This window comes from Bos indicus x Bos taurus, chromosome 23 (genome assembly GCF_003369695.1).
Source record: "Bos indicus x Bos taurus breed Angus x Brahman F1 hybrid chromosome 23, Bos_hybrid_MaternalHap_v2.0, whole genome shotgun sequence".
In the NCBI taxonomy this organism is placed as follows: Eukaryota; Metazoa; Chordata; class Mammalia; order Artiodactyla; family Bovidae; genus Bos; species Bos indicus x Bos taurus.
In genome coordinates, this window is record NC_040098.1 from 9,220,411 (window position 1) to 9,247,660 (window position 27,250).

A 27,250-nucleotide genomic window follows, 5' to 3' on the forward strand; every position below is an offset into this window, starting at 1 on the left:
GGACTTGACAGCTGCCGAGACGCCCGCTCAGTGACCCCTGTCTCGCTCAGGTGGGGGGCGGCCACCTTCCTGTGCTTCCTGCAGACAACTTCCCCCGCCTTCCCCAGGAAACCGTGAGCAAGGCAGCTCTGCTCAGGATGGGGATCAAGGGATGGGAGTGGGTAGTACGATTCCCATTTTACAGATGAGGAAACTGAGGCCTCAAGAGATGACCTGCCCAAGGTCACACAGCTAGGGAAGTGGCAGCACCAGGATTCACACCCTGCTAAGGGGGACTCTCACAGCTGTGCATTTGAGAAACAACGGGTGCCCACGACCCCTTGCCATTTTGAGACACACCAGCCCAATCTCCTGGAGAAGGAAATAGCAACCCACTCCAGTATTCTTGCCTGGAGAATCCCCATGGACTAGAGGAGCCTGGCGGGCTACAGTCCATGGGGTCGCAAGGAGTCGGACACGACTAAGCGTCTAACACACAGCCCAATATCTGCCAAAAGACTGCCAGTATCTGCTGCTCTTCTGAGGCTCTCTGGCCACAGAAGCCCTCTTTGCCATTTGGACAAGGCATTGAAGGATTAACATCCTCCAGGGAGAGCCAGCAATGCCTGACAGGAGGGGCTCCCCTGCCAGGTCAGGACCCAGCACTGTCTTTGCTGGGCCCCAGGTTCAATCCCTGGTTGGAGTATTAAGATCCCACAAGCCACACAGTGGAGCCAAAAAAATATTAAATAATCAATTTTTTAAAATGATTGCAGGAGGGAATGCCCTGGCAGGTCCAGTGGTTAGGACTTGGCAGGGCCCAGGTTCAATCCCTGGCTGGGGAACTAAGAGCCCACAAGTCACATGGTGCAGCCAAGAAACAATTTAAAATTGATCAATTTTTTAAAAAAGATTGATGAGAGTTGGTATACACACACCCCGGCTCCCTCACACCTCCAGTGGGATGACTGGCAGGCATGCTTCATTCTGTCCCCAGAGACCCCAGGGGAGTAAAGCTCCAGCTGTTCGCGGGGGTGACCTGCTTGGCATTACACCCTTGGTGGCCACCTTACCTCTGCAACCAAAGTTTCCTGGGATCCTCTCCCAAAGAACAACTGGCTGTCAAATCCTAATCTGGAGGGGAATTCAATTTAACACCTTCAGATTCTGAAGGATGAATCAGATCTTCCCAAGTGTAAGACCCCAGCATGAGATGGTCCTTCCCGCCCTCTCGGAAGGTCACCAGGCCTGTTCTCGTCCTGGGGCAGGAAGGCGTGGATTTGGCAGAGCACAGGGCAGGGAAACACAGGAGCTCCCAGTGAGATTGTGGGCAGGACAGCAGGGCCCGTGGGACTGACAGGCAGAGGCCAAACCGCTAGCATCGAGGGGACCAGAGTGGACCCACCCAACGCCACCAGCGTGGACAGCAGCATCCTGGGAGAGCTGAGTGGGAAGCTAGGCTCGGGAGAGAGAGTGAGGCAGGTGGAGAACACAGGGCTGGCTGAGGGCCAGCAAGAAGAGGGGCTCGGACCGTGGACGGGAGGGTGGCAGGACAGGCAGGCGGGAGAGCCAAACTGCCTGGGTACCAATCCAGTTCTGCCCGTTCTCTAGCACCGCAGTGTTCACCAGTCACCTCAGTGTCCTCTTCTGTAAAATGGGTGCAACAATTATGACGCTGTCCTCCATCACTGGGGATCCTACAGCTAACAGAATCCTTACGACAGACTTGAACTGTTAAATTACCCAATTGCATCTAAATTCCACCTTTCCCCTTTCCTCTCTATCAACAACTACCATCAATTTTTTTAAAAGAAAGTTTGGAAGTAGGCTATTTATTGTTTTGGCTTCACCTGAGGCATAGAGGGTCTTAGTTCCCACACCAGGGACCAAATTCTCGCCCCCCGCATTGGTAACACAGAGTCCTAACCACTGGACTACCAGGGAAGTCCCCAGCAATCACTATTTTATGAGCACTTACCATATCCATCATTTTTCAGCCAGCTTCTTCATACCCTTCAAACACATCACCTATCCTCCCAACAACCTGTTGAGAGGGGTGATGGCTTCCCTGCCCTCTCTGGGACTCAGACAGGTTACTTGTCCCAGGTCACAGAGCCAGAAGGAAGCGGAGTCAGACCCAGTCCCTGACACACTAACAGGTGCCGAGTCCCAAGCCCATAGTCCTTGGGTGTCACCCCGGCCCTCCTGGCCTAAGATGTTCTTCCAAGGGACCAGCTCAGCTCAAACCTGGGCGGGGCCACGGGAAGACAGGGCTGCCTCCCCTCGTCCAGGGTGGTCTCAGCTTCCACAAACGTTCCCCCACAGCTCCCCCACCCCTCACGTTACCCAGACATGGGTGAGTTCACTGTGCCTGGCCCGGGGCCACACGAGGACCTCACCAGTCCCTGCTGGGGCTTCCGAGGCAGCAGGAAGGATCCAGGTCAGCTGGAACATGCTGTCCTTCGGTCCTTCCTGGCCACCCAGAGTTCACTCCAGGCTCTCCTGCTTTGCTCAAGCCTTCCCCTCACCTGGGGCGCGCACCATTCCCCTTCCTATCACCCACCTCTCCTTCCAAGCCGGTGGTTCCCATACTTGGCTGCACAGTAAACCACCTGGGGCACCTTTTAAAAAACCCCAATGCCCTGGTGGCACACAGGACCAATTCCATCAGAATGTCTGGGGCTAGGAGCCAAGCATCAGCATTTGAAAAGAACCTCAAGTGACTGGATGTGAACAAAGCTGCTCTTGCCCGATATTCCCAGCCCTAAATAACACTGGCAGAGCTTGAAAAACAATCCACTCCCAAAGTTCTGCTTTGTGGGTCTGGGGATGAGGCCCTGGTAAAGGTCTGCTGTTTTTTTTTTTAATTGGAGGATAATTGCTTTACAATGTCGTGTAGGTTTCTGCAATACAACGTGAATCAGCCATAAGTATACATATATCCCCTGCCTCTTGAACCTCCCTCCTACCCTGCACCCCACCCCTCTAGGTTGTCACAGAGCACTGGGTTGAGCTCCTTGTGTTAGACACAACTTGCCACTAGCTGTCTATTTCACATATGATAATGTATATGTTTCAATGCTTCTCTCTCAATTCGTCCCACCCTCTCCTTCCCCTGCTGTGTCCACAAGTCCTTTCTCCACGTCTGCATCTCTATTCCTGCCCTACAAATAGGTTCATCAGTACCATTCTTCTATATTCCATATATGTGTTAATGTATGATATTCGTTTTTCTGACTCACTTTACTCTGTATAACATGCTCTAGGTTCATCCATCTCACTAGAACTACTCAAATTTGTTCTTTTTATGGCCGAGTAATATTCCACTGTATATATGAACCATAACTTCTTTATCCATTCATCTGTTGATGGACATCTAGGTTGCTTCTATGTTCTGATTATTGTAAATAGCACTGCAATGAACACTGGGCTATATGCGTCTTTTTGAGTTGTGGTTTTCTCAGGGTATATGCCCGGTAGGGGGACTGCTGGGTCACATAGTAGTTTTATTCCTAGCTTTTTTTTTAAGGAATCTCCATACTGTTCTCCATATGCTATGCTAAGTCACTTCAGTTGTTTCCGACTCTGTATGACCCCATAGACGGCAGCCCACCAGGCTCCCCCATCCCTGGGATTCTCCAGGCAAGAACATTGGAGTGGGCTGCCATTTCCTTCTCCAATGCATGAAAGTGAAAAGTGAAAGTGAAATCACTCAGTTGTGTCCGATTCTTAGCGACCCCATTGATTGCAGCCTAACAGGCTCCTCCGCCCATGGGATTTTCCAGGCAAGAGTACTGGAGTGGGGTGCCATTGCCTTCTCCGACTGTTCTCCATAGTGGCGTATCAGTTTACATTCCCACCAGCAGTGCAAGAGGGTTCGCTTTTCTCCACAGCCTCTCCAGCCTTTACTGTCTGTAGATCTTTGATGATGGCCATTCTGACCTGGGAGAGTATTAAAAGCTCCAGGTGATGCTGATGCACAGCCAGGCTTGAGAGCCACCATCTTACGAAGTGCCTCCCATCAGCCTTCTCACCTGCATCCCCAGACACCCTCTGGGCTGGCTTTCAGATGAGAAAGTCAAGGCCCCGAGAGGGCACAGCTGGCTCAGGTTGAGGGGTACCCAGAGCCCTCCCAAGGTCCCTGACACCAGGTCCTGCTGCAGAGTTACGCAGACCAAGAACTCACAAGGACCCACATCCAACCATATCTAATGTGGACACGCCAAGGCAGCCACAGTAGTGGGCCAACGATTGAGAGCTCAGTTCTGGGTCCACATCTTGCTCTACTGCCTTCCATGTGTGGGAACTCAGGTCCCATTGCTTACCTTCTCTGAGCCTCTGTTTCCAATCTGTGAGAGGCCCGTCGTCCCATCCTCCCACGGCTCATTCCCTGCCCCTTTCAGGGCTCTGCTGAAACACTGCCTTGCAGGGAAGCCAGACTCTTATCTATTTTGTTTCTACTGCACATTTTCCTTCTGACATAGTCTACAGTTTACTTTTTAAATCTTGTTTGTCTGTCTCCCGATTAGAATAAAAACGCCAAGAGCTTTTTGGCTTTCATTCCCTGCTACATCCAAGATGCTTAGAAAAGGGCCAAGCTCTGGGAGTCAAACTGATGTCTGTAGAGTGACTGCGGGACCCTCAAGGAGTTAGAGACGCTCAGACCAATGAGTGGCAGGGTGCACGGGGCAGCTGGGGTCAGTCAGTTCTGTGGGCTCGCCATATGGACGCCCGGATGAAGCTCAAGGTGGTCAGCCAGAGGGCAGTTCTGCCCAGATCCAGGAGACCCTTCCCCTATAAGCAGCGTCACCGACGGCTGGTGGCCTGAGAGAGCCCACCCACTGGACTTGGAATCAGTCCTGGCCCCGCCCCTCCTGGCCCCCCTCCAGACCCCGCCCCTCCAGGCCCCGCCCTCCTAACCCGGCTCCTCCCGACCCCGCCCCTGTCCCCGCCTCCTAACCCTGCACCTCCCGGCCCCGCCCCCGGCCCCGCCCCCCGCGCGAGCTCACTGGTGCACTTCTTGACGTGGCTGCCCTTCTTGAGCGCATGGCGGCTGAGCTTGCAGTGGAAGTTGTCCTCCCAGAACTCGGCAAACCATATGTTGCGCCGGTTGTTGTCCAGCGTGCGGCTGGAGAAGTAGCGGTCGAAGCCTGGCGGGGAACCAGGATGTCAGGACCCGGCGCCCCTCTTTCCACCCGCCCCCAGCCCTTCGCTCTTCCCGCCGCTTAGACGAGGCGCGGGCGGATGAGGAGGGGAGGAAGAGCGCACCCTCTGATCCAGGACCCAGGGGGAAACGTGAGACGTTTCATTTCCTTCCTGGTGAAAAGAGCTGGGTTGAGTTCCAGGGGGAGCCTGTGTCATCAAACAACGGCTGCCTTTATGGAAGAAGTACAGGATAAGGGTGTTTGCGCTGGTTCTTAACTACCGATATGCTAATATGGGACTTCCTGGAGAAGGAACCACCTGGAGGTCCTGAAGTGAGAGCAGAGAGGCTGGTGGGGCGGGGGTCGGCGCCCAGTCCTGGGAGTACGTGAGCTCTCTGGTTCTGAAGAGGAGAGGGAACCAGAGAGTGTAGGGACTGGCCCAGGTCACACAGCAAGACAGGGGCCTGAATCGTCCTCCTTCCAGTCCAGAACTTCCCCATGGCTCACTGAGGCAGCCTCCTTCTCCGAATGCTCCAGAGGACTTACCAACTCTGCTCTAAGCCCAGAAAACCCGGACCCAGGGTGGCAGGCTGGTGGGTGAATAAGGCCTTCTCTCCTCCCCCTGCCTTCTGACCCATGATCATTCCGTGTCACATTCACAGTTGACCGGGCTGCTGGGAACAGACCCGAAAGCCTAAAAGTTCACCCAGCAACGAGTTCCTGCTGGTGGCAGGGCCCAGTGGAGGCTCAGTGACTGTCGGAGCTGTCAGGGAGGTGCTGGTACTGGTGGAACGCTGACTTTCTCAACCTTGACACTATTCACCCTGGCCCAGTTCACTCTTTGCTGGTGGTGGGGGGCCGATGGCCGGCGGAGGCTGTCCTGGGCATGGCAGGATGCTGAGCGGCATCCCTGGCCTCCACCCGCTAGAAGCAGCACTCCCTGATCATGACAACTAAAAATGTCTCCAAACAGTGCCAAACGTCCCTGGGGATCAAAATCACCCCCTGCTGAGAACCACTGCTTTCGTGGTTTCTCTGGTGCCCCAGAGAGAAAAGGGCTTTGTATGGCAAGTCCTGGGTTCAGATTCTAGTTCTGCCACTTAATAGCAAGTATGTGTGACTTACTGCCACCAAATGTCACTTAACCTCTCTGAGCCTTAATGTATTCACTTACTAAATGTGGGGTTGCTGGAAAGACTAAATGAGATGTCTGTATGGGGCCTGGCATTTGTGGGTACCAAGAGCCATAGTTTTTGGTTTTTGTGTTTATTATGGCTTGAAGCTGAGAGGGGCAGTGTGGAAACTCCTGGCACCGGTGTTCCTTCTGCCTCGGGGTGAATAGAGGACGTGGTCATGTCCCTCCCTCACTCAGACCTTGGTCTCTTGGAAAGTTTGGTGGAGGTGGATGTCTGCAGGCTTCCCAACTCCATCAATGCTGATGTCTGTTGACCTCAGTGAGAGCAGGGGAAGAGCCCCTGGGAGCCTGCCGCCACCGTGGGGAGGACAGTGAGGTCCTTGCCAAACCGGGCCTTTAATAGGAACTTCGCACCTCACTCACAGCGAGGCTCCAACCAGAGCAATCTGTTTCTGCCCAGGGCGACTGAGTTCTGTCCCAGGAGTAAGGGCCCATGCCCCCAGCCCACCCAGGGCCCAGCAGGACTCTGCAGGGAGGCCCCTGCCCCATCCTGGCAGCCTGCTGGCAGCTCCCAGGGCTCTTCTAGCAGAGGACACGCTCCCAGTGGGGCAGGGGTCTCACTTCTTCTGTCCCAGATGGGAAAAGGGATGAGAGTATATGGGGGTGAAGGAGAAGTCTTGATAAATGAGCCTCCTGTACTTGCCACCACCCCCAACACCCATGAATATCTGAGACAGGAGAAAGGACCCTGAGCGTGGCTTCTAACCCCACTGGGAGGAGTGTGGCCAGGAAGGCCTCCCAGCCCAGAACCCGAGCACAAAGAAGCTGGGAGCCAAGGAAGAAGAGAGGGTGCAGGAAGACGGGGAGCTGGAGAGGGACAGTGGGGGGGGATGATAAGAAGGACCCGTCAGGGTGACGCTGAGAGTGGGGTGCATGGAGCAGGGGTGGGTGGTGGGCGCGCCGTTGTGGCTGCCAGGCCTACCTCGCACGGACATCCTCTTGGGGAGGATGGTGACGGCGCCCTCGGCCACCTCCTCCAGGTGCAGCACAGGGGCGATCTTGGAGCCCCAGCTGTCCGAGCCCATCCAGAAGAAGTGGCCAGTCTGGTTGGCCTTCCGTGCCGCCTCCAGCACACGCCTGTGGGGACACGCACCAGCCCAGCCCAGCCGTGTCTGCCCACAGGCTCCCTGCCCTGGCCACACCTGCCCTTCCCCCGGGCTCATTCCTGTCCCCCTCTCAGCCTGTGCCTGGATCCTCCGTCCTGACCCACAGGAGTCCGGGGCCCACAGCCACCCCAGCACCCACGCCTGGACTCCCAGGCCCCCGGGTCCCTGCTGCCCTGATCCACACCTGCCTACAGGCCCACGGCTGCCCTTCACCCACACTGCACCCCTATACCTGCCTGTGCCCTGGGCCCACAGCTGCCTTCTGGCCCAGTGTGGTCTCCCAGACCCATTCCTACCCCTGGGGCTACCTCTGTCCCCGCCAAAACCATGTCTGTTTCCCTCTGGTTGGACCTGCACCATGTCTGACTCAGGTCCCCAGAAACACATCTGCCTACGCTCTGTCCTCTGAGGCTCCCAGACCCACACCCCCTGGCCCTTTGTCACATTTATATCCACTGTCACACACACACACACACCAACACCTGTCCCCCTCTGCACCCCACCTCCTTCTGTGCCAAAAGTCCAGGTGCTTCAAAGAACCACTCCCCACTGCCCTCGCAGATGGATGAAAGGGTGCGGGCAGCCAGGGGCTCCCCACCGCCACCCAGGCCACAGTGACAGTGGTCCTAGTCAAGTCAGGGGCCCTGGAGCCCCGTGCAGGGTCCAGCCCACAACGGCGCTCAGTCATTGCTAATGGATGCTTGAACTAAGAGGCCCCTCAGAGACATCTTCTAGATGGAGAAAAACAAGAAGGACTGGGCAGAATTCCCTGCCATGTATCTCATCCCATGGGGACAGACGGGAGCAGAGAGGAGGCAAACAGCTTGCCCAAGATCACACAGCAAGTGAGAAGCCAGGATACTAGAAACTGGCCAGCCCGTCCCATGGACAAAGCCAGGACAGACGGCGGGGCTTGGGGCTACTGCCGGACCTGTGCAGGAGGTGGCCAGCTGGGGCAGGAAGCCTCAGACTGCCAGGGAGAAACATGTTTCCTCACCCCGGGGCCCACACCTGCCCTCCTCACTAAGGCTGCTGCAGCCCCCGCAGAGCCCCCTAATTGTGGGCAAGGCTGCTCTCAGAACCCACACCGCAGCCCTATTAATACTGCCTGCATCCGGCCAGCCAGAGATGACCAGAGCTCCCAAGGCTCCATCTCTGCAAAGTCACCTGGGTTTATTTTTACCTCTGTTTGCTTCTGAAAATGCATGTGGATTTCCAGCAAGGAGCCCCTCTCCTCACATACCCTGCCCAGCTGCTCAGGGGGTCAGTCTAAGGCCCTTCCCCCCTCCCCCCCTCCCCCCTAGGTGACCCCTGTCTGGGACCCTTGGCCCGGCGCCCTCGTCTCCCCTCCCTGCGTGTGGGTCCGTCAGAGCCACTGAGGAGGCCGCGAGTGGGGTGTGTCCCTGGATGGGGTGGGGGCCCCGAGTAGTGCTGTGCTTTGACATGGGAGTGGGGGCGGGGGTGGAGACTGACTGAAGGGAGGCGAAGAGCTCGGAAGGAGCTCCTCCTGCTCCAGGTGCCAGCTTACCTGTGGCAACAGGGACGCCCAGGGCCAGAGTTTAGGGACCCTGAAAGCTTTGTGGGGACTGGGAGCAGCTCAGGGGTGCCAGTTGGACCCTGAGGACTCCCACACCCTGGGCCTTTGCTGCCTGAGAAACACCCATTAGAGCTGGTGCTTATGGCTTTGGAGGCCTTAATGACCTTCCAGAACATTCCCGCCATCCCTGCTGGCACCCAGCAATATCTCCTGGGAGAGAATCTGTTTTGCTGCAACTCAGGAGTCCAGGATGAGGTCTTTCCAAGTGGGAAAGAGTTTTGGAAAGAAGAGTGGACCCAGCATGGATGCTGATTAGTAATGGGGAGGGGGCCGCATGGAGGCAGGGTGGACCGGGCTAGCTGGGCTGGGCAGGTGGGCAGGTGGGCCAGCTGTCTGAGGGAGGTGGTCTGGGGAGACCACATCTCCTCTGCAAACACAGGGCGTGACTCCCTGACCAGATTCTCAGCAGGAGCTGTGTCTCCCCCTCAGTCTAGGGAATCAAGGAGGCCAGCCCTTCTTGGCCATGACATCCAGTCTTAAAGAGGTGGAAGGGAGAGAAAGAGCAGGAAGAAGGGAAGTGCATTAGGAAGGGTGCTCAGGGGTCATCTTTTAAGGGCACCTGAGACTCTGACCTGTGACTCAGGACCCGGGGGCAGGTGTGCAGGGAGGCGGACTGCTCCAGGGTGTCTGTACCACATGGTTCTGGCACCTGAGTCCACCTGCCCCCACTCTGCAAATGTGGACACTGAGGTCCAGGGAGGGGATGATACTGCCCACATGAGTGTATGCCCAGATCAGGACTAGAACCACAGCCCAGGCCTCTTCCCACTACTCTGAGCTCGCTGAAGGGAGGACAGAGGGGCTGAGAGACAGCCACCCCTACCTCCTGCCAGCCTCTGCGCCTTCGTTTATGCACATTCCTGCATTCAGTGCTCCAGCAACACTATCAAGCAGGCTTCATTAGCTCCATTTTTTTTTAAGCAGAAAAGAAGCCCAGAGAGGTTGAGAAACTTGCCTGAGGTCACACAGCTAGTTGGAGGAAGAACAGGAATCCCACCCAGGGGCTCTCACCCCAAGCCCATGGCCTTAGCCCCTCTGTAAAAGGACCCACTAACCATCCTGAGTTGGTAGAATGGATGCAGGAAATGGGAAGGGGAAAGGAAGGGGAGTCCATGAGCCATAGCCTGTGCCCCAGCCAGAGGGTCTCCCCACCACCGCCTCGTTGGGTCACCCCACCTCTCTGGACCCCAGGGTGGGTCAGGCTTGCCCAGGAAGGTCTCCAGCAGGGGTCCCTGGTTCCCCAGTCCTGCCCCACTGCTGCCTGTCCTCACCTGATGTCATCCTCGTTGGCGAAGATGATGACCGCCCTGGCATTTGACGTCTCCAGGAGCCGCCGGATGATCTTGTCGAACTCCCCAGGCTTGGGCTCCCGAGGTATCTTGACGGACTGGGCGATGCACACGCCCCCTGCAGGAAGGGCAGCGGTCGGCCTGGGGCAGACAGGGTCTTCCCCTGAGACTCACACTCCTGGGGGCTACTCACGGTCCCCTGGCCAGACTTGCTCCCAGGTCCCGATCCGGCATGGGCTGTGCAGTCAGAACAGCCACAGTGCAAATTTTGGCTCCACCAAGCTGAGTGACCATGGACACGTCACTTAAGTTCTCTGTGCCTCTCTTTATAAAATAGGTTGCTAGCAAGAAGCAATATAGTATCGGGCTTAAAGCTAGACTGCCTGGGTTCAAATCTCAGTTCTGCTGCTTACTGCTGTGTGATCTCAGGTTAGTTACTGAACTTCTCTGTTGTCTCAAATACATCATCTGTAAAGATAGTAATACCACCTATTTCATAAGGTTGTTATAAAGCTAAGGGAGTTCATGCATATATAGTAATATCTGCCACACAGTAAGTGCTTAGTAAACATTGGTTCTTTTTTGATGTAACTACCTCATAAGACTTTTTGGAGGCGCAAATCTGAGAATGAGAACAAATTGCCCTCCTTGGGCCATTAGTGCCTCTGGTACCCACATCCACACACACCTACCAGGACCCTTGACCCTGAGCCCCACGTTCACCATCAGGCCCCTGCGTAAGGGCAGCGTGCAGGGTCGCTGACTTGTGCCTGCACATCCCAGGCAGTGCTGCTGCAAACCCAGCTACTGCCCATATGCGGGCGTTCCTAAGTTCCCCTCTGGGCACTCACTGGCCACTCAGTATGCAGGCTCTCCAGCTTGCTCCCTGACCCAACAGAGTGCGATGACACCCAGTCTCCCTCCATCTTATTTAGGACCAAATTCCCAGCAGGGAGCTTAGAAGAGCCCAGGAAGGCCATTCTTAAGGGACTGCTTTGGTGGAGGGGCTGGAGGAGCTCTGATTGGGATCAGAAGGTCTTTAGGGGCCTTCTGTCATTCCTTTCTCTCTGGCCACTGCCTACCTGGCTGGATCCTAGGGAAGGGGACCCAAGGCCTGCCTACCTCTCAAGCTCATTCCTCTACAAGAAGCTCCCAAGCCTGCAGGCGCCACCAGGATGCAGTCAACACACCCCGGGATTCACAGCCAGGCTGCGTGGCTCACAGAAACCCTGCACGCACTCTCCACCTCACCCGGGCAGTCCCCGGCCTCAGCTGTGTCTCCCCAGTGCTGGCGGGGGTGCCGGCAGCATTCATGTTAACTCAGTCTCCCCTCATCTCCTGCTACAAAAGCTCCTGTGGACCCATTTTTAGTATCAACTGTATTTGACAGATGAGGAAACTGAGGCTTGGGAAAGAGAAGTGATTTGCCCAAAGCCACACAGTCCCTTGCCCCACTGGGATACAGAGTGGGCCCCCCAGGGAATAGGACGTCCAGCACCTCTGGTGGCAGAGTTAGGGCTCTGTTGATGGAAAAGGTTGAAGGAGTATTCTTGATGAAGGCGGATCCTTTATCTGAGACCATTGCCTTCCTCCGGGTCCCACTCAAGGGCCTCAGCCCAGCTCCATCTCACACAGAATCCTATTGGGTCGCAGCCAAACTACCCACCTTGGCCGGGCACCTGGCTGCCACCCTTGGGCACCCCCGAGCCTCCGTACATCCTCTCAGTCCAGGCCAGGGTCACCTGAGCCTTCTGAGCAGACTCCACGCACCTCTGTGAGGAGGATGGGCTGCAAGGATCCCCAGTGTGGGGGAGACACCACCCCCCTGTTTTACCCAGAGGAAGAGGGGCCAGCACCCAGCTCCGCCCAGGGAGGGCCCTCTACTCAGGGGGGTAGGTGGCAACCAGAGAAGGCTGCCCAAGGGTGGTGGCCCTGAGTTGAGCGGCTGAGTTTTAGTGGCAGGAGGCCTGAGCAGCTGGGGGTGGGGAGAGGGCATGCCGAGGAAACAAGGCGAGCTGAGGAAACGACTCAAGAAGGGGGCTGCTCTGTGCCCGGCACCTGCAAGGCCCGGAGCCACGTGACACAGGCTCACTCTTGCGTCGCCAGGAAATGGGCCCCTGGTTCTGTGTAGCAGGTGAGACAGCCACATCCTCTGTGCCCCACCCTGACCAGCGCCCACCTCCTTTACTTTCTGCCCCTTCCAGGAAGAACAAGAACCTCAGGTCCTAGGATGCCCACAGAGGTGCCAAGCACAGAAGAGCATGGCTAGAGGGGCTCCTGGGGGAGGGAGGGAGTGGGGTCTGGGGGCAGGACCAGGACCCCCCAGTCCCAGCTCACAAAGAGAACCGACGGGAGCCAGTCTCCTGCCCCCAGCGCTGGCCCTGCCCTAACAGCGGCCGGGCAGACACTCAGCTTCCAGCTAAATCCTCCATATGGTTCCTTTCCAGTTAGAAAGTGGGCCAATCGCTACACTTCTCCCCCCATCTGGGGAGACAGATGGACAAGAGGAGGAGGCTGGACAGGGGGTTAGGACGAGCCACCTGGCTCCAGGAGGGAGGAGGGGGCCAGAGGGCAGAGGGGAGGGAGGCAGAGAGTGGGAGCAATTGTTCTCAAAGAGGCAGAGACTCTTAGGTTCAGTCACATTTCTGGGTGATGCTCCCCTAAGAGGGTCCACCCCGCGGTACATGTTGCAGGCTTCATTTAGCTTCTTCTTCGAAAGAAGATTCAGGTGACCACAGTCTGGTCAGCAAGTCACAAGGTACTCAAGATGAGAGAGAGTCTAAGCGGGAAGCAATGTTCTTACAACTGCAAGAGTTGGGGGACTTGAGGGGAGTCTGGGAAGTTTCAAATAGAGAGTAACACTGAATGTTGATAGTGTCTAGTGCCTTTGAATATTACGCTGCACATTTTGCATAGATTCACCCATCTGAAGTCAATATCATCAGCACAACTCCAGCTTATTTATTTATTTTTGGCCACACCATGTGGTCTATGAGATCTTATTTTCCCAACTAGGGAACAAATCTGCACCCCCTGAATTGGAAGTGCAGAGTCTTGGCCACTGGGCTGCGAGGGAAGGCCAGCACAGTTCCAGTTTAGAGATGAGGACGCTGAGGCACAGAGCGGCTGAGTGGCTCCCCTAGGTCACACAGTCATGCAGAGAGCAGGGTTTCAGTGCGGGCCAGCTGCCTCCAGAGGCCACCCTCTCACCCAGTCCAGTGCCACGACCGGCCACCAAGGCCAGGGGGCACCTAGGGCCCATGCACATGTCTGGGCGCAGGGCCTGCCCTGGGGTAAGTACCCAGTGGTGTCACTGGCCCCACAAGGAGGAACCAAGCACCCTCTGGGCCCCTTGGTGTCACTGCCTGATTGTCAGTTTGGCTGCTCAGGGGACTGCAGCACAGGACCAAGGCTCTCCCAGGGTGACACAAGCTTCCAGGAGTAAGTAGCACAGTATCTGGCTCCACAGTGCTCCTGTCCCCTGCCACAGCCAGAGAGGACTGCGGTGGTGCAAGAGGGACCCACATTTACTGAGCACCCACTGCCTGCCTGGCACTCACTGAGTGTCTGGGGCAGGTGCTAATAGCCCCATCTTACAGATGCAGAAACTGAGGCTCGGAGGCGCTAAGTAGCCTGATGGAGGTCACACAGCCAGCTGGTGGGTCTGTAATCCCGGTCTGTGTCAAGAGCCTCCCTTGGGCAGAGGAAGGAAAGGCTCCAGTCGCTGGGTCTCTGTTAGCCCCACCCACTGCAACCCGTCCCCACTTCTGGGAAGACCCCAAGTCCTACACCAACCACATCAGTCCTCCTGTATCCAGCCCTTGCTTCTGAAGCCCCATCACTGTGGAGACCATGGCTAGCACACCCCTGGGAAGTCCTCTCCAAACCCTTCTACCATGGTGGGGGCAATTTTTTGCACCCCCACTCCTTTGTCCCATGGTCTCTCTCCTTGGATAAAATAAGAATCCATGAGTCTGTACTGAGAGCAAATGTAATAAAATTAAATCCAAGCAGCAAGGAACGCGCCCAAGTCCTATCTCTGCACAGAGGCTGCAACACTTCACCTCTCCCAGGCTCCAGGAACAGGATCATAAAAAGAGGGGTATGGAGGAGTCTGGTGCTCCCCATGGCCCACTTAGGCCCTTCTGGGTCACCCTTGGCAAGCCCCTCACCCCACACACAGCCCCAGCCCCATGGCAGGCACCAGTTGCCCTGTGCCAGCTGCAAGCTCCACCGTCTGCCCAGCCAGTGCCTCCACGCAGGGCCAGGGGCAGGAAGCCACAAGCTCATGCCAGGAGCTTCTGAGCGCAAGGGAGCAGTCAGGACCTTGGAGAGCTCCCGGCCCAAGCACTCAGGGAGCGAGGAGACTGAAGGCAGCCTGAGCCAGGGAGTCTAGAACCCTACAAGCCAGCACATCCCCTTCCACATTCTTCCCAGAGAAACTCGCACACGGGCGCAAGGAGATACGCCCAAAGATGATCACTGCAGCACTGTTTGAAACAGTGAAAACATGGAAACTACCTAAATATTTTCCAAAAGAAGATTGGAATATTATGTAGTTAAGATATATAAAACAGCTCTCATGACAAAACCCTGAAAATGCAAAGTTGACTGATAAAGCAAGGTGCACCACTCTCTGTCCCTTTCTTGTGGAAATTAAAGGCCACATATAGTACAATGTCTTATATATGGACACACGCATAGATATGAGCAAAAGCTCCAAGAGGGCAGGAGATTTTCCGTTGTACACACTACGATCTCCCCAGTGTCTGGCACACACTAGTTCTCCATAAATGCTTGCTGAACGACTGAGACAAGAAGGGACCCCAGCCCCTGCAAGGTGTGGGCACCTCAAGGGAGGCAGGGATGGAACAAGACTGAGGGCTCCATAGGAGGGCTCCCAGGCATGATCCCTGTTTTATTTCTTGGAAATAATCAGAAGCCAATATGGCAACATGTAAATGCTTGGTAAATGTGCACCTCAGGACCCAAGGCAGACCAGACGTGCAGACACAGTGACAGAGAAGGCAGCCTAGTCCCCACAGGTGCCATCCCGAGCCTCTGTTCATCCACGACACGGGGCCACCTGGCCACTCCCGGGCCGGAGGCCTCCACGGGACGCTGCGGGGAAGGCACATGGGGCCGCCCTCCCGGTTCTGAAATCCCGCCTCCCACTGAGGACAGGCTCTCTCCTGGCCAGCCCTCCCCTGGCGCTGGAACCCTGCACCTCCGCCAGGCTCCACACGCCTGCCCTGACTTGAACGTGATGTGGAAGTTCCACTAGTGAAACCTGACACGGGTTTCCTGTTGTATTTTGTGGTCCCTGTGCCCTTTCTATTTGTGGTCTGGTGACCTTTCCCGGTATTCTTTGGGTCCAGCTGATATATCTGTGTTGTGTCTACCTCCCACTGTGCTCCTAATGCCCCAGGGGAGGTGGGTTACACAGTCTGATCACTGTCTGACTCACCAGGCTCAGCTCCCTTCTTTTCTGGGCACCTCCCTGCCCCCACGGGATGGGACTCTCTCTACTCACCCATCTGAATAAGTCCTCCCCAGTCTCTCCAAGCAGCCCCCAGACCCCCTGCCTTCAGGGCCCGCCAACTTGTGGACAACCCTGGTGGCCCAGAGAAGGCAGAAAGAAGGGGCCTCCCCCCAGAGTGGCCTGCTTCTGCCCAGGCTCACCCAGGTATGGGGCAGCTGAGGACCTGGGCTCCCCTGTGCCTCTGCAGCGCCTTCCGTCACATCCTCCAGGCTTGGGAATCCTCTCACCGCCCCCTCTTCCTTCCTTATCTCACTCACCAGGAGGCCCGCCCCTGCCAGGAAGCAGCTAAACAGCCAGCCCATAGGCAGTGGGCAGCGAGATGACTGAGACATGTACCATGCCCACAGATCCCAGGGGACTCAGCACCTGTGCCCTCCTGCTCTGGCACCCGAGGGTGCCATTCCACAAGCCAGGCTGCTCCCTCATCCCAAACAGCACCACGGGCTCTGGGCTCCAGACTAGGCTGGGCAAAAACCCCCTCCAGGGAGTTGAGAAACTTCCCTGCAGCCCAACAGCACAGGAGCCCAGGGACACTGGGCTCGTCTCCTCTCTCTGTCTCTCCCTTTCTTTTTCTGGCCTTTCAAATTTAAAATTGGAGAAAAACAATGAGAGACCAACGCTAGGAAACCAAGTGGAAAAAATCTACATTAAGGCAAAATGTGAAGGCAGCAAATTACAACACAGAGAAAACGGGGGTTGTTAAACAACCCAAGGAGGGGGTCCCCTCCTCAGCTTCCCTGGGTTCCTGGCAGAGAGAGAGGTAAGGGGAAAGGCAGGAGGGAGGCTGGGGGAGACCCTGGACTATATGGGGTCACACAGTCACACACACACAGACATACACACACAGACGCACACGGAGTTCTTCCCCCCAGCCCCCCTTCTCTCTTCTCCCCCGCCCTCTCCAAAGTCAGACCCCCTCCCTACACCTGCTCTCAGGAGAGGGAGCTCTTCAGAGGCATCAGTGACCAACATCGTGTTGATTTTGCTTTCAACCAGGAGCGAAGCCCTGGTCTAAGGAAACGGAGCCGTGCAGCAGATTTCAGGAAGCAGAGCTGTGGCTGAAAGGGCATCTGAGGTCGGGGAGACGTCCAGGCCCTGGAGAAGCCCCCTAACCCGTGGCTGTCCAGTGGGGCTGGGGCTGGGGGCAGGCAGCGAGGGGCGGCTCTGGCTCCAGCCAGGGCTCGAGGGCTCTCCGGGTGGGGGGCGGGGGGTGAGCCTGGCTCACGACCAGCACCCCTTTCTGCTCCCACTGCCAGCCCTTCTCCCCACCACCACTCCAGCCTCCTTCCTCTCACAGTGTGTGTGTGTGTGTGTGTGTGTGTGCGTGTGCATGTGAGTGCACACGTGTGCATGTGTACAAGTGGCATGCAAGGCCCACATCTCCCCCTCAGGTCTGGTCCCAACAAAACCCGCCATCTGACCACATCAGGCCTTCCTCTGCAGGGGCCGCCCCCTCAGTCCGCCTCCCTCGCTCATCTTACCTCCTCCCCGTCTGTCTCTGCTCCGGCCCTCATGGTGCCCAGCACACACACTGCGCTTGCTTGCGACAGGCCATGACCCACGCTTGCCAGATGAATGGGCCACTGAGCACCCGACTACAGGGATGGGAGGGCCAGCAGGCCAGGAGCTGCTGGCACCGGCCTGGGGGCGGAGGCGCTGCAGGAATCTGAAGTGGCCACCTGCTCAAACCTGCCCACTTCCTCTAGGAACCTCCCTGACCCCTGCAGCCCACTGTGACCTCCCCTCTGAGCACCACCTGGTCACACGGAGTGCCCGGATGTCTACGTGTCTACCGGCACTGGGCAGCCACGTTGTGCCAGGCTCTGGGCTGCAAAGGTCATCCAGGCACAGGGCCTACCCTGTAGTACGCACTGGCAAGTTCCAAGCCCACGTGGGCGTCAGGCAAACTGGGACCTCTCTCTCAGTCCTGCCTTCTGCCAGGAATTTACCTTTCCACCTGGATGCAAATTCCTTGTTATGAGTGCTCAAGAAATGCACGTGCAGAAGAACAAGTGGAGAAGTATAGGATAGCTGTGCAAACTGGCAGGGCTCCAAAGGCCCAGGACCAAAGACAGCTGGGCCAGTAGACAGGGCCGGGGAGGGCAGGGCAACTCCAGCCCAAAGGGACACAGTGGGCTCACTAGGAGAGATTTGGCTGGAGCCAGGAAGACCCAGGTACCAAGGGACAATGACCCCGCTTTCCCACCTGCAGGGTCCCCATGATGCTCCCCACCAAAGGTCCGTACAAAGCATGGCTCTCACACCTGCTCTCAGCTTCCTCTTCCCCGCCATTGTGAGACAAAAGGGAAGTCCACTCCGCTGCTTCCTGGCTGTGTGACTGCTCTTTTGCGGTTTGCTTGTTTTCGGCTGTGCTGGGTCTTTATTGCGGTACACAGGCTCAGTGGTAGCGGTGTGTGGGCATAGTCGCCCCAAGGCATGTGGGATCTTGGTTTCCCAACCAGGAATCGAACCTGTGTCCCCTGCACTGGAGGGCAGATTCTTAGCCACTGGACCACCAGGGAAGACCTTGGCTGTGTGACTTCGGACAAGTTACTTAGCCTCTCTGAGCATCAAGCTTACCATCAGTAAAATAGGGCAGGACTTAAAAAAACTCCACCTGGTGGGGCTAGAGTGAGGGTCAAATGGTATTTGTGAAAGCCTGGGTCAGCCTCCGGGAGCCAAAGCCTCTGGGGAGTGAGCGAGTCCTAGTGGGGGTGGGGCTGCAAAGGCGAGGGCCAGGGACCTCGTCAGGACCCAGGGCTGTGAGGATGCTCTGGGGGCCAGAGACACCAGGCGACACTGACCACTGTTTGCAGGGACAGAACCTGCTGGGCAGAATCCGAGGCCCAAGCCTAGAGGCCCAGGGACTGTCCAAGGCAGGACACACATCCCTCCTTTCCCGAACACTCTCAGTTCATCTCCCCACCCCGCCCATACACGTGGTAACACACACCCTCACAAAGTCACAAACCACACATCACTGCCACCCCACACAAGATCACAGCAACACAAGCTCACACAGTAACCACACCGCCTCACACAACCACACTCACCACACCCAACCTCCGCAAGTCACACCCTACACACAGCCACAGACCCAGACATGCAGGTTAGCTGCCCACACCTCCTTGGAGCCACCAGCCAACTCTTAGCACCATCAACACCTCACCTTTGCTACCGGTGCACGGGGGCCTGGCTGGGGGTGCTGACAGGGGCTGGGGTGGCCCCTGGGGGAGGGGGACAGCAACTGTCACCCAGCAACTACCCGCCCGGCCGCCTCAGTGCCCGGCTCTGGGAGAAACCCGCATCTTCCCTCTGCAAGCAGGCCGTCCACTCACGCCCACCTGCCCCTGGGGAGACCCGGGCTGGACCTGCGGGTGCAGGGTCACCGCCATCAGAGAGCCAGCGTGTTGTGACACGGGGGCCAAGGCTGGGCACAGAGAGGCCCTTGTCCCAGGTCTGGCCCCTATGTGATGATGAGAGCCAAGTCACCCAGCCTCTCTGAACCTCTCTGAACCTCTGAATCTGTAAAATGGGACGGCATGCTCGCCACCCTCCAGATGTGTCAGGGGTGTTGTGAGGATTAAAGGGATCACCCATGGACAGCCCGGCCCCTGGGGGGATATTTTGGGGACCGGGAAGAGGCAGGCTGCAGGGGGACCAGCCAGGGCAGCTGTGGGGCTCAGAGCCCTCGAGCTGAGCGCTGCCGCCCCCTCCCTGGGAGGCTGCTGGGCAGCAAGGGCTGTTCAGAGCTGCATTATTCATGGTGCGCAGCTCTGAGCAGAGGGAAATTTGCTGAGTGATCGACCTAATATCTTAACACAAACCCATTTAGGCAAAACACCTTTGAAGCGAGAAAAGCTGGGAGAAAAAAGAGAGAGAGAGAGAGAAGGAAGCGAAGGTGTTTGGAGGCAGGAGGTAGAGGGGGAGGCTGTTGGGGAAGGCACGGGAGGTGTCTGGTTCCAGCCCCGGCCCGCTCCAGGCCACCCGCTAGGAGACCCCTGCCCCAACCCAGCCCCCTAGGGCCCACCTTCCTCTACTCTCAGTGGCCATCCTGGGCATTCTTCTTGTTTTATATACAATAATAATTAATTTTTTAATATTTATGTATCTGGCCGTGTTCTTTGGAAGGAATGATGCTAAAGCTGAAACTCCAATACTTTGGCCACCTCATGCGAAGAGTTGACTCATTGGAAAAGACTCTGATGCTGGGAGGGATTGGGGGCAGGAGGAGAAGGGGACGACAGAGGATGAGATGGCTGGATGGCATCACTGACTCGATGGACGTGAGTCTGGATGAACTCCGGGAGTTGGTGATGGACAGGGAGGCCTGGCGTGCTGGGATTCATGGGGTCACAGAGTCGGACATGACTGAGCGACTGAACTGAACTGAACTAAAGTCTTCAGTTGCGGCATGCGGGATCTAGTTCCCCGACCAGAGATCAAACCCGGGGCCCCCTACTTTGGGAGCATGGAGTCGTAGCCACTGGATCACCAGGGAAGTCCCCAGCTATTCTGAGTTCCTAATACTGAGGATTCCCTCAGCTGAGGGAATCCCACCGACTTCTCAGAGTTGGTTCAGAGAGGGAAAGGAGTCTGCCCAAGCTTCACATCGCAAGTTGGGCTGGTCAGCAGTTATTCAGACCCAGCACTGCTGAGCACTAGTTCAGAGTCCTCTGTTGAAAAAGCCCTTTCAGAACAAGACCCCCAGCTCCATCGATACGCCTGGAGGGTGAAGTCACAGAGCAGCTTTTCAGCCCCTTCCCTGGCCTCACAACTCCCCACTCTACAGCGAGACCACTTTCTCCGAGGCAACTTGAACGTCCCTACCCTGGAGCCTTGGCTGGTCCCCCTGCAGGAAAATCCCCCGTCTGCTTTCGCACCTGCCCAGCCCTGCCTCGGAGCTCCGCTTCTCCACCTCTCCCCCACGAAACACCCCAGATGCTCCCGCAGTGGGGATGTGCTGCCGCCCACCCAGGCTCTCACCACACCCCTCTCCCCTGGAACTGCCATCCTCTGCCTAGGCTTCTGGTTTAGTAACTCCTGCGCTTTAAGGCATGAGGGCTGGAGGCAGGTTGCCTGAGTTCGGATCCTGCTCTGCTGCTTCTTAGCTGTGACTCTGGACAAGTTACTCACCTCTCTCAGCTTCATCTCCTCATAGTAAAACATGAAGAAAAACTCAATTAATATATGTAACAGTGCCCAGCACACAGCTACTCAATAAACGTTTGCTCTTGTAACACTTGATCATTTTCTCCATCAGCCCATAAACCCCTTCAAGGGCAGACTGTGTTTTTGTCTTTCCTTACTCCCTGGTTTCCAGCATAGCAAGTGTTCAGTGTTGGTTGAACCGACTCTAGTTTCTGGCAATGCTGTCTGCCTGGCCTCTTCACCCCAGACCCCTTGGGAAGAGAAGCCGGCTCTGGGCTGGTGGTAGGGACATCTGTTGAGAGGCAGGGGCATGCAGAAGATGACCTCTGGCCAGCTCCAGCCTGGTAGCCGGGCCTGCGGTTTGGCGGGAGAGCAACAGGAGGCTGCAGACTGGGATGAAATATTTAGGAGCCCACATCCCCAGGAAGTGGAAACTGACAAGCAAAATGAAATGTTGAGATGTAATTACCCAGGCAGGCCAAGTATGTCTCCCTGCCGGCGGCAGGCCCTCCCAAGGTGCCCCAAGCAGGCACTGGGTAATGAAGTCCTCCTGAACCTTCCCACACCAGCCCTCGCCCCCTCCCCAACAGGAGCCTGACTCGGGCTCTTCAAGCCGACCCTTCTGATGGCAGAACAGCAGGATGTGGAAGGAACGGGGGGCTGAGCCCAGCCTCAGCTCTGGATGTACCCTGGGTGAGGCTCCAGCTTCCTCAGCCAAAAAACGGGGCTGCTGACCCCTCGACTGGGAAGAAGGACAGACAGTTGGTGTGAGTGTGCCCCTGAGACTGGCCGTGGTGGAGGGGTGTGGCGAGGACAGAGCAGACCCCAGCCGGCCCTGTGGACCATCGGAGGCTCTCCTTAGGCTCTGAGCTGCCTGTGACTCGGGTTAGCAAGAGCTCATGGACAAAGGTCAGGGCCAGAGGCCCAGATGTGACCCTGAGCTGGAGAAGTGCTCACCCCACCCTCCCCAAAACCTGTCCCAGGCTCTCCTGATGATGCTGGGGAAAAGCTTGGAGCCCCATAGCCTGTGAGCATGCTTGGCCAGATCTGGGAGTGGGGAGACAGGGACCAGGGAGGGATGGAAAGGGGACTCCAAGCCTGGATCCCGGGAGCAGCCCTAAAGGGGGTCTCAGGAAGGCACCTGGGGAGGGGATGTGGGGATGGGTGCTCGGCTGATCTTGCCCTCTCTGTGGAACACCAGAGCTGGGGCAGAGGACTCAACAGTCTACTGACTTTTCTCAATAGGCCTTTGGGGCTAGACATTTTTCAGAGTAAGAGATGGTCCCGTGTTGCAATACAAAAGGACATCCTGGGACTCTGGGCACTAAGTATGAGAGGGGACTTGAGCCACTGTGATATTTACACTGACATTTAAACGCACCCCAGGCACTCTGGCCAGGGTGGGACTGCCTACAGTTGAGAGGTCCTTTCTAAAATCTAAACCAGAGCCCAGAGAGGCTCGTGACCTGCTCAAGGCAGTCAAAGAGATGCCGTGCTGGTTCCTCTCCAGGCTGCCTCCATGCCCCGGGGACAGGTCCAGCGTCACCTGAGGCAGCAGCCAGCTGATCTCTCAGGCTCGAATCCCCTGTGCCCCATCCCTTACTCCTGTGGACACCACCTGACCAGACCAGAGCCCCAGGCCAGCATGACAACCTCAGCCTGCCCAGCCAGATCACCCACCACCCCACCAAAGCCCATCCCACCCCAGCATGCCCTTCCCTCCCACCTTCACTGGCTCTCACCTCACCTCCCTTGGGTCCCGAAGCCCTGTGGCCTCATCTTCCATGCTCCCTGCCTCCAACAGGACCTGCAGTTCCCAACACCAGACTGTCCCCTCTGCTTTATGCCCAGTTCCCCTTCCCAGACTCCTTCAAGTCAGCTCCTGTCAGTTCTTGAAGATTCAGCTCAGGTCTCCTCCTCCAGGAAGTCTTCATAGGTGTCCCCAGGCTCCTTCTCTGCTGGGTGCCCGTAACCATCCCAATAACTCAGGTACTGCATGTAGCACAGGGAAGGGAAATTTTTGGACTAGATGCCTCCAGGGAGTGGCCACTGCCGGGCACACTTCCTGGCCCACTGCTGGGTCCACTGCTGAGCACAGAGCATCCACTGATTCAGCAATGATTTACTAAGGTCCTCCCAGTGCCTGGTGCTTCCCTGGATGCTGTGGGGACACCCATGAATAGGACAGATGAGAATCCTGCCCTTGGGAAGCTGACTTCCGTCTATGAATTAGACCACAGCTGCTGAAGAATAAATGAATGAATGTACAAATGAGCAAACGGACTAACTAGGAGCTGGCCTATGTGCAGAAGGCCTCGTACCCCATCTCCAGCTCCTGCCCCTCTGCCCTCCTTTCCCTGGTTCCCCACCCAGTCCCCTGCCCCCTCCCCCTCACACATACGAGTCCATGGCTCTCGCATTCTGGCAACACTGTTCAGTCATGCAATGTCTGCACCTGTTCTCTCATTAGCTCCTCCCAGTCAGCCCACGACTTAGGCGCTGTGACCATGATACAGAGGAGGAAACCGAGCCCCATAAGCCAGAGCCTGGTCCCGCATGCCTCCCTTTCTCCAACCCATCCACTCCCTCTCCCCTGCCTTTGTGTGTGTCTCTCTCCCAGTTTCTAGGGTGTCTGGCAAGTTGCCACCTCTCTCTGAGCCTGTTTCCCTGACTTAAAACAGGGCAGGCAGAGCGGTTTTGAGAGATGGGAAACAGAGCCTATTCCCCTCCCCTCACCCCACCCACAGCCCCTACTGCGTCCCGCCCACCCGCTCTATCCCCTTCCCCCTCCCTCCCTCCTCTCTCCTCTCACTTGTCACTTTGTCCTGCTTCTTCCCCCATCCCAAGGCCTCCCTTGAGCCCCAAGACGTCTGCAAGATGGTTGTTAGCTTTCCTCTGGCTCATTAAAAATGAGAATTTGCATAGAATATCCATATGATCACTCTGTCTACAGCAAAACGGGGCACAGATGTAACACACCATGCGAGTCAGGGAGAACGAGGATGATGGTCACAAGGGGTGGGGAGCAGCCAACCAGGAAAAGGCCAAGTGCTCACCCTGGGGGTCTGAGGCCACAGAGGCAGCCCCTCACCCCTCCAGCCCTTTCTTAGCCTTTCTGATGGCTAATCCACCCATTTTTGTCATACAATAACCAGCACAGTAAGGAATGCAATTACCCCCATTTAACAGATGGAGAAACTTAAAGCCAAAGAATGGTGGCTTCTCCAGACCCACGGCAAATCCATGGAAGGCCTGGGGGTCAGTATTGTCTGCCATGAGGCGGCCCACCCACATTATTGTCAGGAATGCAGCCCCCTCCTCACTCTCAGAAGGAAGGCATCATGAAGAACCAAGTTGAGTCACTCAGCTCCCCTACCCAGAGTACCCTGCTGCTCCTCTGGGACAGGCCCACGGTTCTTCAAGGCTCTCCTCTTACCAGTCGCTCTTCAAGGAAGCTCCCCTTCCCCTTTCCCCCAGTTACCTTTCTGCACCCCCCCACCTCACCCCACCCCCCAACCCTGTACAAGAACAATTTGGCCAGATGCAAAGATTTTTGGAAACAACTGCTTCCAAACCTCATCCCAGCTATATAACTGCATTCAGATCTGCCTCATCACAAAAAGGATTCACAGCAATGCCCAGAAATAAACATATTTGGCTAAAAGAGGAGTTTACAACAAAACTGAGGGAAGGGACCAGCACTTTACAGATGAGACTCCGAGCAGCATCCAGGGATTGGCCATTCCTGGGGACCCGAGCCAACCAAGGCTTCCCCCGGGTCTGGTGCTGGCGCTGTCCGTGGTGCTGAATCCAGGGGCACCTGGGCCATTCTCCTCCCCTGTGCCCACACACAACCTGGGAGCAAGACGTGAGGGCTAGTGCTTCACAACATACCCTAGACCTGTCCCTTCTCACCACTGCCACTTCTTGGTCATCACGTCTCGCCTGGAGGACAGCAGTATCCTCCTCACTGGCCTTCTTGCCTCAGGCCCAGAGTCTCTTCCCTATCCCTTCTCACCACTGCCACTTCTTGGTCATCACGTCTCGCCTGGAGGACAGCAGTATCCTCCTCACTGGCCTTCTTGCCTCAGGCCCAGAGTCTCTTCCCTACACAATGGCCAGAGGAATCCTAGTAAACCCAAGCCCATCCACATCTCTTCTCTGTTCACAGCCCTCCCACGGCTCCCATCTCACTCAAATCAAAAGCCAAACACCTCAGAAAGGCCAGGAGGCCCCCCATGATCTTCCCCTCCTCTTCCACTTCTCTGCCCCTCACTCACTCTGCTCTTGCCACTTGGCTATCCTCCAAGTACCAGGAAGGCTCTCAGGGCCTTTGCACTTGTGAGTAGCCCTCCCTGGGTCACTCTTCCCACACATCTCTGCGTGGCTCACTCCCTCACTGTATTTAGGGCTCGGCCCAAAGTTCACCTCTGCAGAAAAGCCTTCCTTGACCACCCCATGACAGTCTCCCCTTCCTGCCCCCTCTGTCTACTTATGCGGCTTTCTTCTTCTTTATGGCAATGCCCATCAGCTCTTATCTGAAAGTCTATTATATGGTGAAGCCTTTGCTTGTTTACAATAAGTTGCCTCTATCCCTGTGCCCAAAAGTGAGCTCACAAGATCAGGGATCCTCATCTCTTTAGTCCACTGCTGTATCCCCCATGTCCTGGCTCAATGCCCAGCACACAGTAGGGTCTCAATAAATATCTTTCCAGCAAATGAATAAATTACCTGCATAGAAATGAGGGGTGAAAGGGCTGAAGAAGGGCCCCCACTGCCCTCCTCGCCAGCCACATCCCCGCAGAGCAGGCTCTATGATCTGGAGGCCTGGACTCCCTTCTTCTGAGTCCTCGAAAACCCCAGGAGCCCGAGGGAAGCCATCACTAAAAAGAGGATGCGTTCCTCCCAACCTCCAGGCCCTGTGACACCCACTTTTAGACAGAGCCCCTCGCAGGCTCATCCACAGCCACATGTGACTCAGTAACTCCCGTCACACTCACATTCTGCATCACAGAAGCTGCTCCCGCCCCCCCGCCCCACTCCTTCCCTGGTCCTGAGAGAACCTCTGGCCTGCGTGTGTTGAGGGGGTGGGGTCATCCTCTGAGGTCCGTCCATCTGACTGACCCAGCAGTGCTTCCCGAGAGAAGCTGGATGAGACATCATCGAAAGGACGGCCCCTCCCTCCTTCCTTCCCTTGGGCTCTGGAGTCACACAGACCTGTAAAAGCTCTGCCTCTGACACACTGCGAAGGCCAGCCTGCAGGCAGCCTAGGCCTCAGCCACTTCCTCAATAAAATAGGGACAATTCTCAGGGTGCCTGTGTAGGGGCTGGGGCCAGGGCCCAGCAGCTGCAGTAGTTAATGAAATGCTCCATGGAAAATTGCATATTAAAACACAAGGAGGTCCAGCAGGCTTCACACAGGCCGGGCTGTGCTGGCTGAGGGGCCGGCGCAAGAGGCAGAGCCTGGGGCTCAGAGGCTCTGGGAAGAGGGCGGGGTGGATGACACAGGGTAACAAGGGGGAGAAGTAGCTGCAGACATCCCTCCGTGTGTCCACGACAGGCACGTGCCCACTGAAGAAGGTGCGCAGCCCCTGCCTGGTCTCACAAAGAACTGGAAAGCTCAGGGAGGGGCAGTGACTTGTCTAAGGTCACACAGGAGTAGGGGGTGACGCTGAGACCAGAGCCCTCCTGGGACACTCAGCAGCCCCTGAAGAAGGAGCCTTGGGACAGGAGGGAAGGAGGCCATGAGCTCACAGTGTCCCAGGGCTGCAGAGAAATGGGGGCTAGGGCTTGCTTTGATGACACCCCTAAGAAGCCCAGAGTAGGGGGCTGGGAGTTAACTGGGACCTCAGATAGGAAAACAGGCTCAACCTCAGTAGTCAGCAAGGAGGTCAAGAGGGCTTTCTGGAAGTCAAGGCCCAAACTGGGTCAGTTGAGTTCAGTTCAGTCACTCAGTCGTGTCTGACTCTTTGTGACCCCATGAATCGCAGCACGGCAGGCCTCCCTGTCCATCACCAACTCCCGGAGTTCACTCACACTCACGTCCATCAAGTCAGAGATGCCATCCAGCCATCTCATCCTCTGTCATCCCCTTTTCCTCCTGCCCCCAATCCCTCCCGCATCAGTATTTTCCAATGAGTCAACTCTTCACATGAGGTGGCCAAAGTACTGGAGTTTCAGCTTTAGCATCATTCCTTCCAAAGAATACCCAGGACTGATCTCCTTTAGAATGGACTGGTTGGATCTC

General features: G+C 56.5%; 1 protein-coding gene across 3 annotated transcripts in view; it reads right to left on the reverse strand.

The window, feature by feature from the left end:
• Window positions 1-27,250, reverse strand: part of GRM4 (glutamate metabotropic receptor 4) — a 114,648-nt gene that overhangs the window by 27,472 nt on the left and 59,926 nt on the right. For all 3 annotated transcript variants that reach the window (XM_027524931.1, XM_027524930.1, XM_027524929.1), the window contains exons 4-6: window positions 10,293-10,428; window positions 7,241-7,395; window positions 4,989-5,129 (exon numbers count right to left, since the gene is read on the reverse strand). In XM_027524931.1, coding sequence (XP_027380732.1) covers window positions 4,989-5,129; window positions 7,241-7,395; window positions 10,293-10,428 — 432 coding nt within the window. The remainder of the gene's footprint in view (window positions 1-4,988; window positions 5,130-7,240; window positions 7,396-10,292; window positions 10,429-27,250) is intronic.